At 37.5% G+C, this 14,296-nt stretch overlaps 1 protein-coding gene across 6 annotated transcripts in view; it reads right to left on the bottom strand.

The window, feature by feature from the left end:
• The window catches only part of EFCAB3 (EF-hand calcium binding domain 3), a 481,176-nt gene that overhangs the window by 404,602 nt on the left and 62,278 nt on the right, over positions 1–14,296 (bottom strand). For all 6 annotated transcript variants that reach the window (XM_072645908.1, XM_072645906.1, XM_072645907.1 and 3 more), the window contains 2 exons: positions 6,917–7,051; positions 3,763–3,834 (listed from right to left, as the gene is read on the bottom strand). In XM_072645908.1, coding sequence (XP_072502009.1) covers positions 3,763–3,834; positions 6,917–7,051 — 207 coding nt within the window. The remainder of the gene's footprint in view (positions 1–3,762; positions 3,835–6,916; positions 7,052–14,296) is intronic.

Here is a 14,296-nt window from a genome sequence, read left to right on the forward strand (position 1 = left end):
GTCTTCATTTGGCAATGAAGATAAATTATTGGTAGCTTTGAAGAAGGCAGTTTTAGTTGAGTAATGACATCAAAAGTCAGATTGCAAATAGTTGAGGAGAGAGTGAGAGGAGGGGAAGGCAATTTTTCTAGGAGTCTAAGAAAAGGAAGAAGGTTATGGGAGCATTACTTTGAATGGATGGTAGGGTCTAGCTGGGGCAGCTAGGTGGTGCACTGAATAGAGTGCCAGACCTGGAGTTAGGAAGACTTCATCTTTCTGAGTTCAAATCTGGCCTCAGATACTTGCTAGCTGCATGACCTTGGGCAAGTCACTTAACCCTACTTGCCTCAGTCTCATCTGTAAAATGAGCTGGAGAATGAAATGGCAAACCACTCCAGTATCTTTGCCAAGAAAACCCCAAATAGGATTATGAAGAGTCAGACAAGACTCAAAAATGACTAAACAACAAAAAGAATCTACTGAGGGCTTTTTAAGGATGGGGAAGACTCAAGCTTTTTTGCAGAGAACTATAAGGAACCAGTGAACAGGGAGAGATGGATAATTAGAGACAGGGGATAACCAAGGGGGTAACTTACAGAGAAGTCAGAGGGGGATGGGAATCAAATTCACATTGACCTTGGAAAGAAGAGCCACCTCATCATGGACTGGAGGTACAAAGGTGTGGGACATTATGTCAGCATGTTGTGAGATGCAGAGAAAGCAAGAAGAGAAAAAGTAATGGTGAACAGTCTTTATTTAATCAGTAAAGGAAACAGGATCATCACCTGTCAAGTTGGAGGAAAGGACATTAGGGAGAGTTGAGGAAAGAAAAATCTGTAAAAGTATCTGAAGTTTTAGTGGATAGCATGCTCAATGTGAGTAAACAATGCAATATAGGAGACAAAAAAACTAACATGGACTTAGGTGGGATTAAGAGAGGAGTATCTGAGTCTCACTATTCTCTGACTGCCCTGGCTCAGGCCATGTCTGAAATATTATATTCAGTTGGGGATATAAAATTTTGAAAAGTACATTGATGAACTAGAGAAAGTTCAGAGGAAACAACCAGGAAGGCAAAGAACCTGGAGATTATATCTTATTACTCAATCACAAAAATTTATGGAAATGGGCAGCTAAGTAGCACAGTGTTAAGTGCTAAGTGCTAAGCTTGGAATCAGGAAGACGCATCTTCCTGAGTTCAAATCTGGCCTCAGACAGACCCTAGGCAAGTAACTTAACCCTGTTTGCCTCAGTTTCCTCATCTATAAAATGAGCAGGAAAAGGAATGGCAAAGCACTCCATCTAAAGGACTGCTATATGACTGGAAAGTACAAAGAGGCAGATTTACGCTTGGTGCAAGGAAAAACTTCCAAACACTTTCAGCTACTCATGGTGGAATGGACCAATTTAAGGAAGCACAGGTTTCTAACCCACTGCAGGTCTAGCAATGGCTCAGGGTCTGTCTGTTGAGTGTATTGTAGGTAGAGGGTTTCTTTTTCACACACAAATTGGACTACATGGCCTCAGACATCCCAATAACTCTGAGGTTCTATGATTCTGTGACCATGTAAATTTCCATTCTCTTTCAAATGTATAGTACAACATAATATACCTTTTCATCCTAACAGACTAAAATTGACTTTGCTAACTGTTCTATTTAAATATAGTATTCTTTTGACATTTATTCTTAACTACAATAGCCTGAGAGACTTTCGGGATTGGGTTTTAATTATCAAGTTTTGTAAGACAATTATACCAGAAACTTACGAATCAATCAATCAACTAAAAATGTTTTATGAATCATTTACTACATGACAGGCACTGTGGGATACAAAAGGTAAAAACAGTCCCTGCCTTCAAAGAGTTCACATGCTAATAGTACCCTGACTGTAACCTCAAATCTCTCTTCTCTTAAAGTCTTTCTTCTCTCTGAATAACATCATCAGCTCCCATGGGTTTAATTATTACTCTATGCTGATGACTCTCAGATCTATATATCCACAGCTAGTCCCTCTCTCCTGAGTGCCAGTCCTAACATTCCTTATTACCAATAGCCTATTTGATTTTTCAAACTGGATATCCCAGAGGCATCTTAAACTCAACATATTCAAAATAGAATTCATTATCTTTCCCCTCAAAACCCACCTCCTTCTGAAGTCCCCTATGCCTGCTGGGGGCACAGCAACATCCTTCAGTCACTCAAAGCCTTAGTGTTATCTTTGGCACCTGACACGCTCTCTCTCCATAGATTCAATAAGTTACCAAATATCATCCACTTTATCTTCACAATATATTCCCCTTTTCTCTCCATTCATTCACTCAGCCTCTACCATAGTTCATGCCCTCATCACTTCTCATCTGAATTATTGAATTAACTGCCTAACTGATTTCCCTACCTCAATTCCTCTTCAATTCATCCTCCACACAGCTGCCCCAATATTCTTCCTAGAGTACAGGTTTGACCATGTTACTTCTCCCCTCCTCAATAAACTGTAGTGGCTCACTATTACCCCTAGGATGTCAAATACTAACTTCTCTGTTGACCCTCAAAAACCCTATTTAACCTTTCCTTTTTTCATTACTCATCGTTCGCTGTCATACAGACTATGGATCTGGTTAAACTCACCTTTCTTATTCACACATGACACTCTATTTCCCATCACCCATACCTCTATATTGGATGTCCTTCCCTCCCTCCTGTCTCCCTACCCTCCAAGCACATATCTAGCATCATGCTATCCTTACTTCTACCTCTTAGAATCCTTAACTTTTTTCGAGGTTCAAGCTCAAGTGCCACCTTCTACATGAAGCTTTTCTTGATTTTCCAAGCTGCCAATAAATTCCCATTCACCCCCAGAATTTATCTTTTCTCCATATATACTTCATGTATATATATGTATATGAAGTATATATATTCTATATATACTTCACTATATATATTTCTCCATATATACTTCAATTTCCCTTGGTAGATTGTAAGCTTCTTAAGAGCAGGAGTTACAATCACATTTGTCTTAGTATCTCCTCCAAGCACCCAGCACATAGTAGGTTCTTAACAAATAAAAGCTTGTTGATTGGTTGAATATGAATATAAAATTGGTTTTTTGAACTCAAGCAAGAGACCTTGCACATATTATTCCCATTTTATTTCATTTTTACTAGATTCCGCCCAACATCTCATCCCATTGAGATACTTTGGGATCTTGATTGTCATCCAAAAAGTTAATTTCTCTCAGATTGGTGTCATCTGCAAATTTGATAAGCAAGCTATCTATGCCTTTATCTAAGTCATTGGTAAAATATTAAATAGCACAGGGCCAAAAACAGATCCTTGCAACAATTAACTAAGACTTCATTCCAAAGAAATATCTGACTATTCTTTGTACATGGATATTCAGCCAATTCTAAATTCATTTAACTATACTATCTTCTAGTCCACATCCATTTACCTTGTCATTCATCCAATGAGCATTTATTTAAGCACCCACATTAGTAACTGACATTCATATAGCTTTTTAAAGTTTGCAACACACTTTACATACATTACCTCCTCTGATTATCACAACAATTCTCTGACAGTATTATTATCCTACTCATTTGACAGAAAAGGAAACTGAAGCTCAAGCAAGTGAAATGAGTTGGTTAGGATCACACAGCTAGTAAGTATCTAAGGTGAGACTCATACTTAGGACATGCTCATTCAAAGCCTAGTACTCTCCTTCTATACCACTCTGACTCAACAGGTTTGGTACCTTACCATAAACATTTTGACAAAACTCTTACCAACAAAATTGGAGAAACTGTCAGTCCTCCTTAAAGCTGACACAACATCTTTGATATTCACTGAGTCATCATCTGCAAGGTAGAAAAGAGAAAGATTGAGCCAGAACAAAACTCATGGGCAAAGTATTTATTGTTCCATTTATTGACCACTAAAAGATAAGCTTAATTAGTTTTTAAATTTCTCTGGGACATTTTACATTTATTAAGTGTTTGAAACTCATTTTATTGCTACTCCCAACAACCCTGGAAAGTAGGCATACCATTTCTGATTCTAATTATAAGCAAACAGACATTCAAAAAAGTTGAGTGAATGAGGTCAATGGACTATACTCAGCAAATGGAATCAGCCCTCACAATGCCCAAACTTCCAAACTTTTATTTAGCTTCTATTGAAAGCTATTACTAGTTTAGCTACCAGAAGATTTTCCTTGGAGTAATGGAGAGAGAGCCAACCCTGAAGTCAGTTAGGGCTGGCTATGATATATACTGATTGTGTTATCCTGATCAAGTCATTTGGCTTCTCAAGGTTCTAAGACTACAAGTGCAGGGAGTTTCCTTACCCAGGAGGTTTGGGTACCAGTGGATAACCCTGGCTTCAAGCAAGAAGCATTTGCAGTAGAAAAAAAAAAAAGCAAAAAACCTCTCATTCATTGGCAGAATGATGACAATGATACATGTCTGCACGAGGAGGATGGATAGTTGACATGAAAGTTTTAGAAGGAGAGACATTGCTCTTCCTTCCTGCTCTTAGGGAGCTCATATGCAATTCCACACTCTCTTCAGGAAGAAACTAGAGAGAAAAAGAACCAACTTTAGATGGCACCATAGAGGGGAAGCCTAGCTCCTCAACCAACATGTACCTGATTTCCAGTTTTTTCTCCCTTGAGAGCTCCTTGACTGATATGAGATGTATCATTCCTAGTAGGAAATTCTATTCATTCTGTGTGTGGTCTGGTATATAATCTTTATATTTTTCTAATTTGTTTTTATCTGATTGGTATGATGTTTAAAAAGTTCTAAGAGACAGAGTTTCTGGATTAATTAAAATCAGTTTTATTGGCTACATCTAGAAAGCAGTCAACAAAAACAGGCTCATTGTTCCCTCAGCAGCCAAGAGATAGAACTTGTCAAATCTTGGATATTTATGAAGTCTTTTGAAAAGAGGGTGCACCTTGAAGATTAACTCATTGTTCAACAAACAATAAGAGAGAATGCATATTATAATGGGAGGTAGGCTCTATTAAAATGAGGATCTTTGGGATACATGACTTGGATCACCCATGTCTTGGTCTAGGAGACTTATCAATTTCTGTATCACCTGACAAAAAGGAGAAGAATCCATTTTCCCAGACCTATCTAAGTAAACACAATGAGCAGGAATCCATCCATTAGTCTAAACTTAGAACTTCTTGTACCATTTTTGATTTACATCTTTAGTATGGGAAAGTCTTTGAGAGCAATTTCCCATACTGGTTGATTTCTAGATGAAGAAGTATAAAAGGGAAAGGACCTTTGGTCCTGATTCAATAATTAGTTATTAATGCAAGAGAGAAATAATCATTTTTTTCTCATTGGGTAGATGGGTTTACTTGCAATTTATTATTTGTGCTGGTACTTTGTGTAGCTAGCATTTTCTAGGCAGGAAGCAAACCTGGGATTATAAGATTAATATATTCCTTCCTCTTTGAGGAAATATTGCAAGTTTAGGAGAATTACTGTTTTTATGTTCAAATCACTTTTCTTGTCATTATTCCTTAAAGAGTAAGGGGTACCCCAAATTTATGGTCAAAAACTTAGTTCCCTCCTACCAAATACTACCACACAAAAAAATTATCACAAATAATGAATAGTAAGCAAACTTATTAACTTATTTATCCAACAAGATAGCAAGCAAAAATAAGAAGAGTGATACAGATTAGAACACATCAGACAACATACAGAACTCCCATTTGAAGTGATATAACTCAGCTCAGCTAAAAGAAAGGCCCTCATATCACTCAAAGGGAAATTCCTTAAAACCTCTAGAGTGGCAAATTAGAAATTATGGATTTATTAATGGGCTGGCTGGGCTTTGTGTCTGATTTGTATTGACTGTGTAGGAAGTCACTTGAGCCCTCAACATTCCAGAGAGCCCTTTAAGACCATAAGTTCCAGAGAAAATCCCAACCTGCTTTGATAAGGGAAGTTCCTTTACCTAGGAGTTGCCTAGATCAATAAAATCACAGGTCCAGTTCCATTCCCCATTCCTAAAAATGAGGACTGTGCGAATTCCGAAAGAAACAAAGGAACAATTATACAAATCAATATAAAGTAAGTAGAACCAGGAGGACATTATGCACAGGAATTCCAATCATGTAAATCAAAGTAACACTAAAGGAAGCCAAACTCTAAGCAATTACAATAATCAGTGTTGGTCTTGGGGAAAGGATAATGAATGGAAGACACCTCCCTCTGATGTGGTGCTAATGATGCACCCCTAAAAGGAAAAGATCATTTCTTTGGGACCTGGATCCAAAGCCCCTGAACCCAGATCTCTGGCCTTCACCAGAGACACCCAGCCCATCCCAGTCAATATTCCTTTTAACTGCCCTATCATGGGGGCTCTCCCACCACTTAATTCCTTCCATTGTCTGCACCTGGTCCACTCCAGGCTATTTGCCACTCCTTAATCCCATCCAGATCTTTTCACAGTCTCTCTCTATAAAATATCAGTCTTACCCTCATCAATTGCATAGATTCCTTAGGAGTCTGGCCCACTTGTATTGGCATCACAAATAGCTCAGACTCACTAGGAATCTCGTCCACCCCAACCGGTGTCATAATAAACTTGCTACTTGGACTGAAAAAAGGCTTGAGTGGTTGAATTCTTTCAAGACAGACCCCCACCCCACACCCTTATATTTTGGGGTTCCTAATACACCTAGACCACAACACCTTCTCGTCTCAATAAAGAGGCACAGGACTACGGGAGCAGAGTGTTGCATACAGTGTCAGACAAAGACACCATATAAGGTATTTTTGCTTAAATTTCTTAGTCTAAAGGGTTTTCAGTTTTGGGGAAAAAAATAAGGGGAGGCTTATATCAGGTGATTAGTGATGTAAAATAATTAAATGTATCAATGAAACAAAATCATGAATTATTAAAATAAAATACCTGTAGATTTAAGTATTTTTTTCAATTGTTCTTTAGGCAAAATAATCCCCATACTCTTCAAGACATAATCCAGGTCCTTCTTGGCTACCATGTCATCTTTGATCTTATTTAAGGCAAGTATTTTCTCAGACGGTGCTAGAAGCAAACAAATGGAAATTATCTGGGAGGGTTACTTAAAATTTACTTTAAAAACAACAAGGGTGGGGGAAGAGGGTGTTTCTCATATGACTGGAATGATAGGTGGCACTCCCAGTCTAATTATCACATTCTGTAGCCAAAGAGGAAGGAAGGAGGGAGGCAGAGGAGAAAGCTGTAACAAGAAGGTCAAACTAGCCATGAGTTTATTCTCAGCAATATCACATTCAGGAATCCATGCTTATGTATTACCAAGACTCTACCAATGTTTCCTCTGTTGACAAAAAATGAACCAATAGTAGCAAATTCTCATTCTTTCAATGTGATAAGATCAAAGCCTTTCTTTGCTTTGACCCTACCAAAAAGAAACAGATTCAATTAAAACCTAAACTAAGATCGCTTGTGAATATAGGTAAGAGTACAGAACACAAGGCATAAAGATACCCTCAAGTAAACAATTTACCTAAGTCTTGATGTCACTTTAGATGGATGTAAAAGATTTGGCCATCATTATGTAATCCACTTGACTTTGTAGGTTGTTTGGCTGTATCACTCCCTATGTTATTCTAGTAGTGTTTAAATTGTCTAAAAATGTGCTTAAGGCATGTTAACAGAGCTAGTCTTGGGCAAAATGGCACAGTAAGAGAAGTTTTGGAACCTATCATTTCCTTCTTCAGTGTGGGAAACAAGAAAGAAGTTCTGTTTTCATAGAGTTGTGACCTTGCATGGTCAGGTTAGAGGTCAGAAAGATGTGAGCAGGATTGACAAGCTATTTGAGGGAAAGCCTATCAGAGAAGAGAACGTGAAGTCATGTGGCCAGTGGATGGTGGGGTGCAGAGTCCAAAATTCGGAACAGTATAAAGGGGCATGGATTGGTCTGAACAAGTGATAGTCTTCCTGTAGACTTACTTGGAAGCTACTTGTTCATAATAAATGTAGAAGGCATTCCCTCCTCCTGAAGAGGGGTGGAGCCAGCTTGGGCCAAAGTGTTCAAATCCTCTGAACTCTACTTTAATAAATTTTCCTTGATACCTTTTTGTGTGTCAAATGTGTCTCTAACAATTTGGTGCCCAACATGGGGCCTGACATGCTGACTCAGGCGGAATGAAATAAAACACAAGGAGAGTACTCCTATAAAAAAAATTTTTTTACAGTCCCTGTAAGTTAAATCTACACCATTTAAGCTTGTGACCTTGAATCAAAGTCAGGGAGTTCAGATGAATTAGGGAGGAAACTTGGTGGTGGACCAGGTAAGCCAGTATACTGGGCAAGGATAAGGCCAGACCAAGAACTTGCACTCCGGGTCAGTCTTTTACTGATGGAGCGAAGTTCAGCACAGCAATCTCCCTGTTAGTCATATCTCTGTCCTGAAGTCTCCTGGTTCACTCTAAGTTAACAAGGGAACTCAGACAGAGTCCTGGGAATTTGAGCAATGGTGGGGAGGAGAGCTCCTGTGGACTAGGGAAGAATTTAGTGCTTAAAACTGGCTAGAAACCACAAATTTTTGACCTGTCTGAATTCAAAATCGAAATTACTGTGCACTCTATAATGCTTTGTTAAATGTCTTGTCTGTGTTTGTGAAATGTTTCATAAAATTGTAAATGCAGTCAGCCAGCAAGGAATGCCTTTCTTTTTGTCTTTTCCCTTCTCCCACCCCACCTCTGGAGCAGTTTCAGAGGAGTGAGTGGGATGGGGGAGAGAGAGAGGGAGGAATATATATACATATATATTATATATATATATATATACACACATATACATACATATGCATATATACATACACACACACATACATACATATATATATTGCTGTTTGGCTTGGTCTGGTTGCAGGAATGGTGTTAATACAGTTGAAAACCTTTTTTAAAAAAATCTTTCTTTCTGCATTCTAAACTCTAGCCAAGTTTTTGAATGTGAAAAGAAAGATAAAGGAAATAAACAATCTTTTCCCCTCAGATTGCTCTTTGCAGAGTAATCAACTGAAAAAAATTGTGACTGTCTTGATATGGAAATTGTTAGGCTCTTAACTTCTAAGGTTTCTTTTTTTTTTGAAGGAGTGGGAAGACTAGAAGATATTAGTGAGTATCTGGTATATTTGAAATGTAAAAGCAGGGGCATATGGTGGGACTTCAGAGTGTTCATGTGCTCAGACATCCCTTCCCTCCCCTCCATCCCACTTCAGAAAATGTTTAGCCTGATTGGGAAACCAATAGACAAAGTTATGGAAGGTTATTGAATTTAAAAATTGTTTACTGTGATTTGTCATTATTACTATTAGTTATTAAGCTCCCAAGTCCCATGTTTGAAAGTCACACCTTGTCAGCTTTGATTCAAATTACTTAGGCCTTTTGCCTGGGCTAGGTAGACTCTTTAGTTAATCTGATTCAAAACTTTTTTTGTAGGAACTGGGAAGGTCTTTTTCCCTCAGATAGGGGAGGGGTAGGGCATTCCCTACCTCATCAAAAGAGAGTCTCTTTTGTAATAGAAATTAGCAAGTAGCGGAAGTCTCAAACAGGCAATCTGGAGTGAAAAGTTGAGTTTTGATTTCATGAGATCTCTGTACTTTATGTTTAAATTCTGTACTTTATGTTTAAATTCTGTAAGTCAATAAGTCTGATACCAGACAATGTGTTTAAAATTGCAAATTCATTTTAGAATTTCTTGGATTTCTTTTAGAAGCATTAACTCTCTCAAGATTCTGAAAGATGAAGACAAGGAGAGCAAGTACTTCGGCAGTCAATTATTTAATCTTTTGGAACTATGGAAGCTTCTGCCATGGGGAAACTGGCAACTTATATTTTTTAGGTCTCTGCCTAGATCAAAAGCCTAGTCTTAAAATATTGGCATATTTTAAGCTACCCTGAGAAGAACAGGTGTGATTTCAAACTCTTTATAGAACTTTATATGCTTTTCCTAGTATACAACCTGAAATTCCCAAGGGGGATAGAATGGGAACTGGAAAGGAATTAAGAGAGCTCCTTCTCTGGTGAGCCTCAGAGGGTGATGGGAGATGAGACAAGGGGTTTCAGCTCTTTAAAGAAGTAGAATAAAAAGAGAAAAAGCTGTCCAGAGTTGAGAATTGTTACCACATATTCCTTCAAGGGATTATGTGAAGTTAGTTATGAATAAAATTTTCTTTTCAGTAGCAAGAGTATTTGACTTAAGAACAAAGTGGTTAAAATGGTTATCATTAATGATTATAAATCCAGATTTGATATGATTCAAGTCAAAATCTGTCCTGAAGGAATAAAGAGCAGCATCAGAGTACTCTTCCTATTAGGATTAAGCAGGAAAAGATTGTTATTTGGAATTTATGATTGTAAAGTGCTTGACACAAGGATAGGCATAAGTTAGATGCAATACTCATCGAATGTAATTGTCACAATTTTAAATTTGGATTTTATTATATACAGATTGGGGTTTTAAAAGGATGTGATAGAAATTTGATAATTTGAAACTTATATTTGGTTATAAATAAGCAGTGATAATGCTGATGTTTGCTATATAATGGTAGATTTTCTGTTTGAAATCTTGGCTAAAAAGATTTAATCCCTGAAGTATTTCATTCTTCAAGAGTGAGTATAATTAGGGAAGAATGAACAAGTTTGTGAAACAAGGACATAAATCCTTCAGCCTGTAAGGTTAGCCATTGACCTCTTTGCTTTGTTTAAGTTGGAATGGGATTCCAGTGCAGACAGTCATGGTTAAAAAGGAAAGGAAAGCTGGATAATCTGAGTAATGGGATTGAGAAATTTGGAATGATGAATAAAGGTTTGATTGAAAATATGAAAGGCAGATAAGAAGGTTTGAATAGTTGTTTTGGGTGTGTCAGTTTCAGATGGTTTTAGTAAGTTGTGAGAATGTGAGGAAGTAGTTAAAGAAGACCAAAAAATCATGTAACTTGATTGATAATTAATAGCTCAATCAAATTTGAGACAATTCTATCTGAAAGAATGCCAAGATAATATTTTTTTTCCTATTTAAGACTTTATAGGACTATCATTTACTATTGTTTTAAGCTCTGATTACAGAAATAAGTTGTTTGAGTTATCATAAAGCCAAATGACACAGACTGCAGGCTGAGAACTGCTCAAGGTGGATGTCTGGGGACAGTTTTTGAAGACATCTTGATTGAATCTTCCTAAATGTATTTCACAACTTTGCTAGATCCTTTCTGAAAAAGGAAAATTCCTCCACCTGATTACTCCTAAGCCCTTGCTTTCAGCACCTAATCACTACATGATTGGCTGTCAGATACTGATTCATTCCTGGAATCAAGCAGTTAAGGAAGTTCTTTCCTTCTAAGATGTATGGCATTGTCCTTTTACTTTTATAGCAAATTTTTGTAATAAAAAAAGTTATATTAAATGATTATCAGGTAACAGCGTGTGCCCACGTGGTGATAAGGAGATGAATTTTTGTGCAAGGTGAGGTGAAAATGCATTCACCTGAATAGATAATGGGTTGCTTCAAGTTTTAAATATATAATGTATACTGTTGAAAAAGTAATTTGTCTAAGTATTGTTGTATTAGGAATTGCATTGTTAAATTAATGATGAATTGGTTAAGAAGCTGTTATGAATTCTGTGTAAGAACTTCTGTGTTATAGAATTCCTATTGGGAAAATAACAATCCTTGAAAATATATATACATACATATACATATGTATGTATACATATGTGTGTTTGTGTGTGATTTTCAAGCCTGTTCCATCTAAGAATGTATTAAGTATGCTTAAAGTTTATTTCTGCTATTAAGAAGGAAGTTTTAACTAAAATTGTTTTTACTATAAATCAAGCATTTACAAAAGTATGTTTGTGAAGGGAAATTTGGTAATTATGCAAAGACCTTGATTTTAGATCTTTTCTTGTACTTTTTGTCAATTAGGTTCAAGAGGATTTTGTGATAAATTGTAAACTGTTTTTTTAAGAGAGGGAAATATTTGTTGCATGAAGAAGTGTTTTGCAAAATCTTTTGTACGATCTTTGGAAGGCCTACTAAGTTTATATTTGTAAGCAAACTTGTTATATAAAGATTTAATGTGGGTTGGAAGATAAGGGACAAGATAAAGGAGACCAGGAATTTTATGGCTCCAGGAAACTCTGTGATAAATTTCAGACACCCTCATGGTGGTCTCCTATTCACCTTCAAAGTACAGTCATTATTACAGAAGGACTTCTTAAGATCTAGTCTGAACTCAGAGCTGCTCAGAGAAAATATGTTAACTCTTTCCTGTTGTCGAAGGAAAGGACAGGTGCCAGTCCCACCTTGCACTCCTCAGGTCTGGAAAAGCCTGAAAGTATCACCCAAATGACTATGACATCTGAGGCTAGAAAGCAGTAGCACCTCAGACTTGGGGTGAACTCACTTTGTTAAAGTTGTGGTCTCTCTGCAAGGTATATCAAATTGATTTTAACTGTTTGTATATGGAGTTCCTAAACAAGGAACTTGTTTTGGTGATAAATTATCTCTAGTGATTGACTTTTAGGACAAATTTAAGATCTAAGATGTAAGTCCTGGTAAAATTTTTGATTAGTGAAACCTGCCTTCTGATGCAAACGCTGCTGGGACCATTACTAATTGTGTTTTACTACTCAGAGAAGAATGTGACTGTTACAGGCAAAAGTTTGCCTCGGGAAACAATCCTGTCCTCTACCTGGGATGAGATCCTTCTGGCTCATTTTCCCCACTGTGTTTCTCTGAAAAGGAATGTTTTACCACTCAACTATTGCTGAGTCTGGCTAACTTGGTACTCTTGTATAATCCGTGAAAGATAAAATCCCTGGAATAGGACATTTCTTCCAAACATTATGGGAACAATTAGATAAAAGAAAGAAAACGAAAGCATAAATGTAATGCTGAATCATTGTTCCATAGAACAAGACTGGGATTTAAAGTTAACTGTAATTGTATGGAATTGTTGAGGCTATGGGTGCTTGGGACCCAAAAACAGTGACATGCAGGTCTTGCTCAAATGAATTCAACCCAAGCCTTCTTTCAGCCAAAGAAAGTCAAAGTTTGTTAGGGTTTCTCAATATTGGGTAGACTCTTAAGGAATCTGAGCATTTTTATTGCTAATGTAAGTAGCCTGAATAAAGTCTGAGAATTTTCATGGAATCAAAATGTATCTTATCTACAGAAGGACTGGGGAAGGAGTTCAGGGGTGACCCCAGATGGTCTAGGGATTCCAGGGATGATCTTGAGGGGAGTGGCTAGTAACCTGGAGAATTGCACTGATAGGGCATAATGATAGGGAAAAGCTTATGGGACTCAAGAGAGCCAGTTCAAGTGGGGAAATCCAAGTGGCTTATAAGTTGAGGTTTTCCAGGGCTCTGTTAGACAAATGGGACTAAAACTCTTTTAGGGTAAGGGACAAAGGTCCCAACTTGGAATAAGGTCAAAGTTCCAGTTTTGATTTTGTAACAGTTATAAGGGTATAAGGCTTTGGAATGGTAATCTAAAATTGTATCAAGGTCAGTTTTGTAGGAGAGTGGACATCTGGATTTCTACAAGAATATAAAGGGAAGAAGATCCTGAGATGCTGTACTGAAGATGGCTTGAATGCACATCCAGATCAGAAAACTAAATCAGATGATGTTCCTCCCCAGACTTCTGTAAGAGATGGAACTTCTATAAGGACAATTCATTGATTTGCCTTTTTCTTTTGAGTCTCTGTATCTGCACTTATGAAAGGGGACTGCCCCCTTGCAATCTGTCAATGCATCATCAACTTTGCTCCCTTTCCATATTTATATAAAGGGGAAATAGATGAAGGGAAGAATTCACAGGGGAAAGAAAGTGAGGAGGTATTGATTTTATTTAGGTGTGGAAACAGAAATTTTAATAAAGAAAAAAGGGGGAAGTTTGTGGGAAACAAACAAGAAGTTCTGTTTCCACAGAGTTATGACCTAGCATGGTCAGGTTAGAGGTCAGAAACTTGTGCGCAAGCTTAATGAGCTGTTTGAGTGAAAGCCTATCAGAGAGGAGAACATGAAGTCACATGGCCAGTGGATGGTGGGGCATAGAGTCCAAAATTCAGAACAGTATAAAGGGGTTGGATTGGTCGGAACAAGTTGTAGTCTTCCTGTAGCCTTACTTGGAAGCTAACCATTCATTCAACGGAATGAACCCAGAAGATACTCCCTCCTCCTGAAGAAGGGTGGAGCTAGCTTTGGCCAAAGTGTTCAATTCCTCTGAACTTTACTTTAATAAATTTTCCTTGACACCTTTTTGTGTGTCAAGTAT

Source organism: Notamacropus eugenii, chromosome 2 (assembly GCF_028372415.1).
Source record: "Notamacropus eugenii isolate mMacEug1 chromosome 2, mMacEug1.pri_v2, whole genome shotgun sequence".
Lineage (NCBI taxonomy): Eukaryota > Metazoa > Chordata > Mammalia > Diprotodontia > Macropodidae > Notamacropus > Notamacropus eugenii.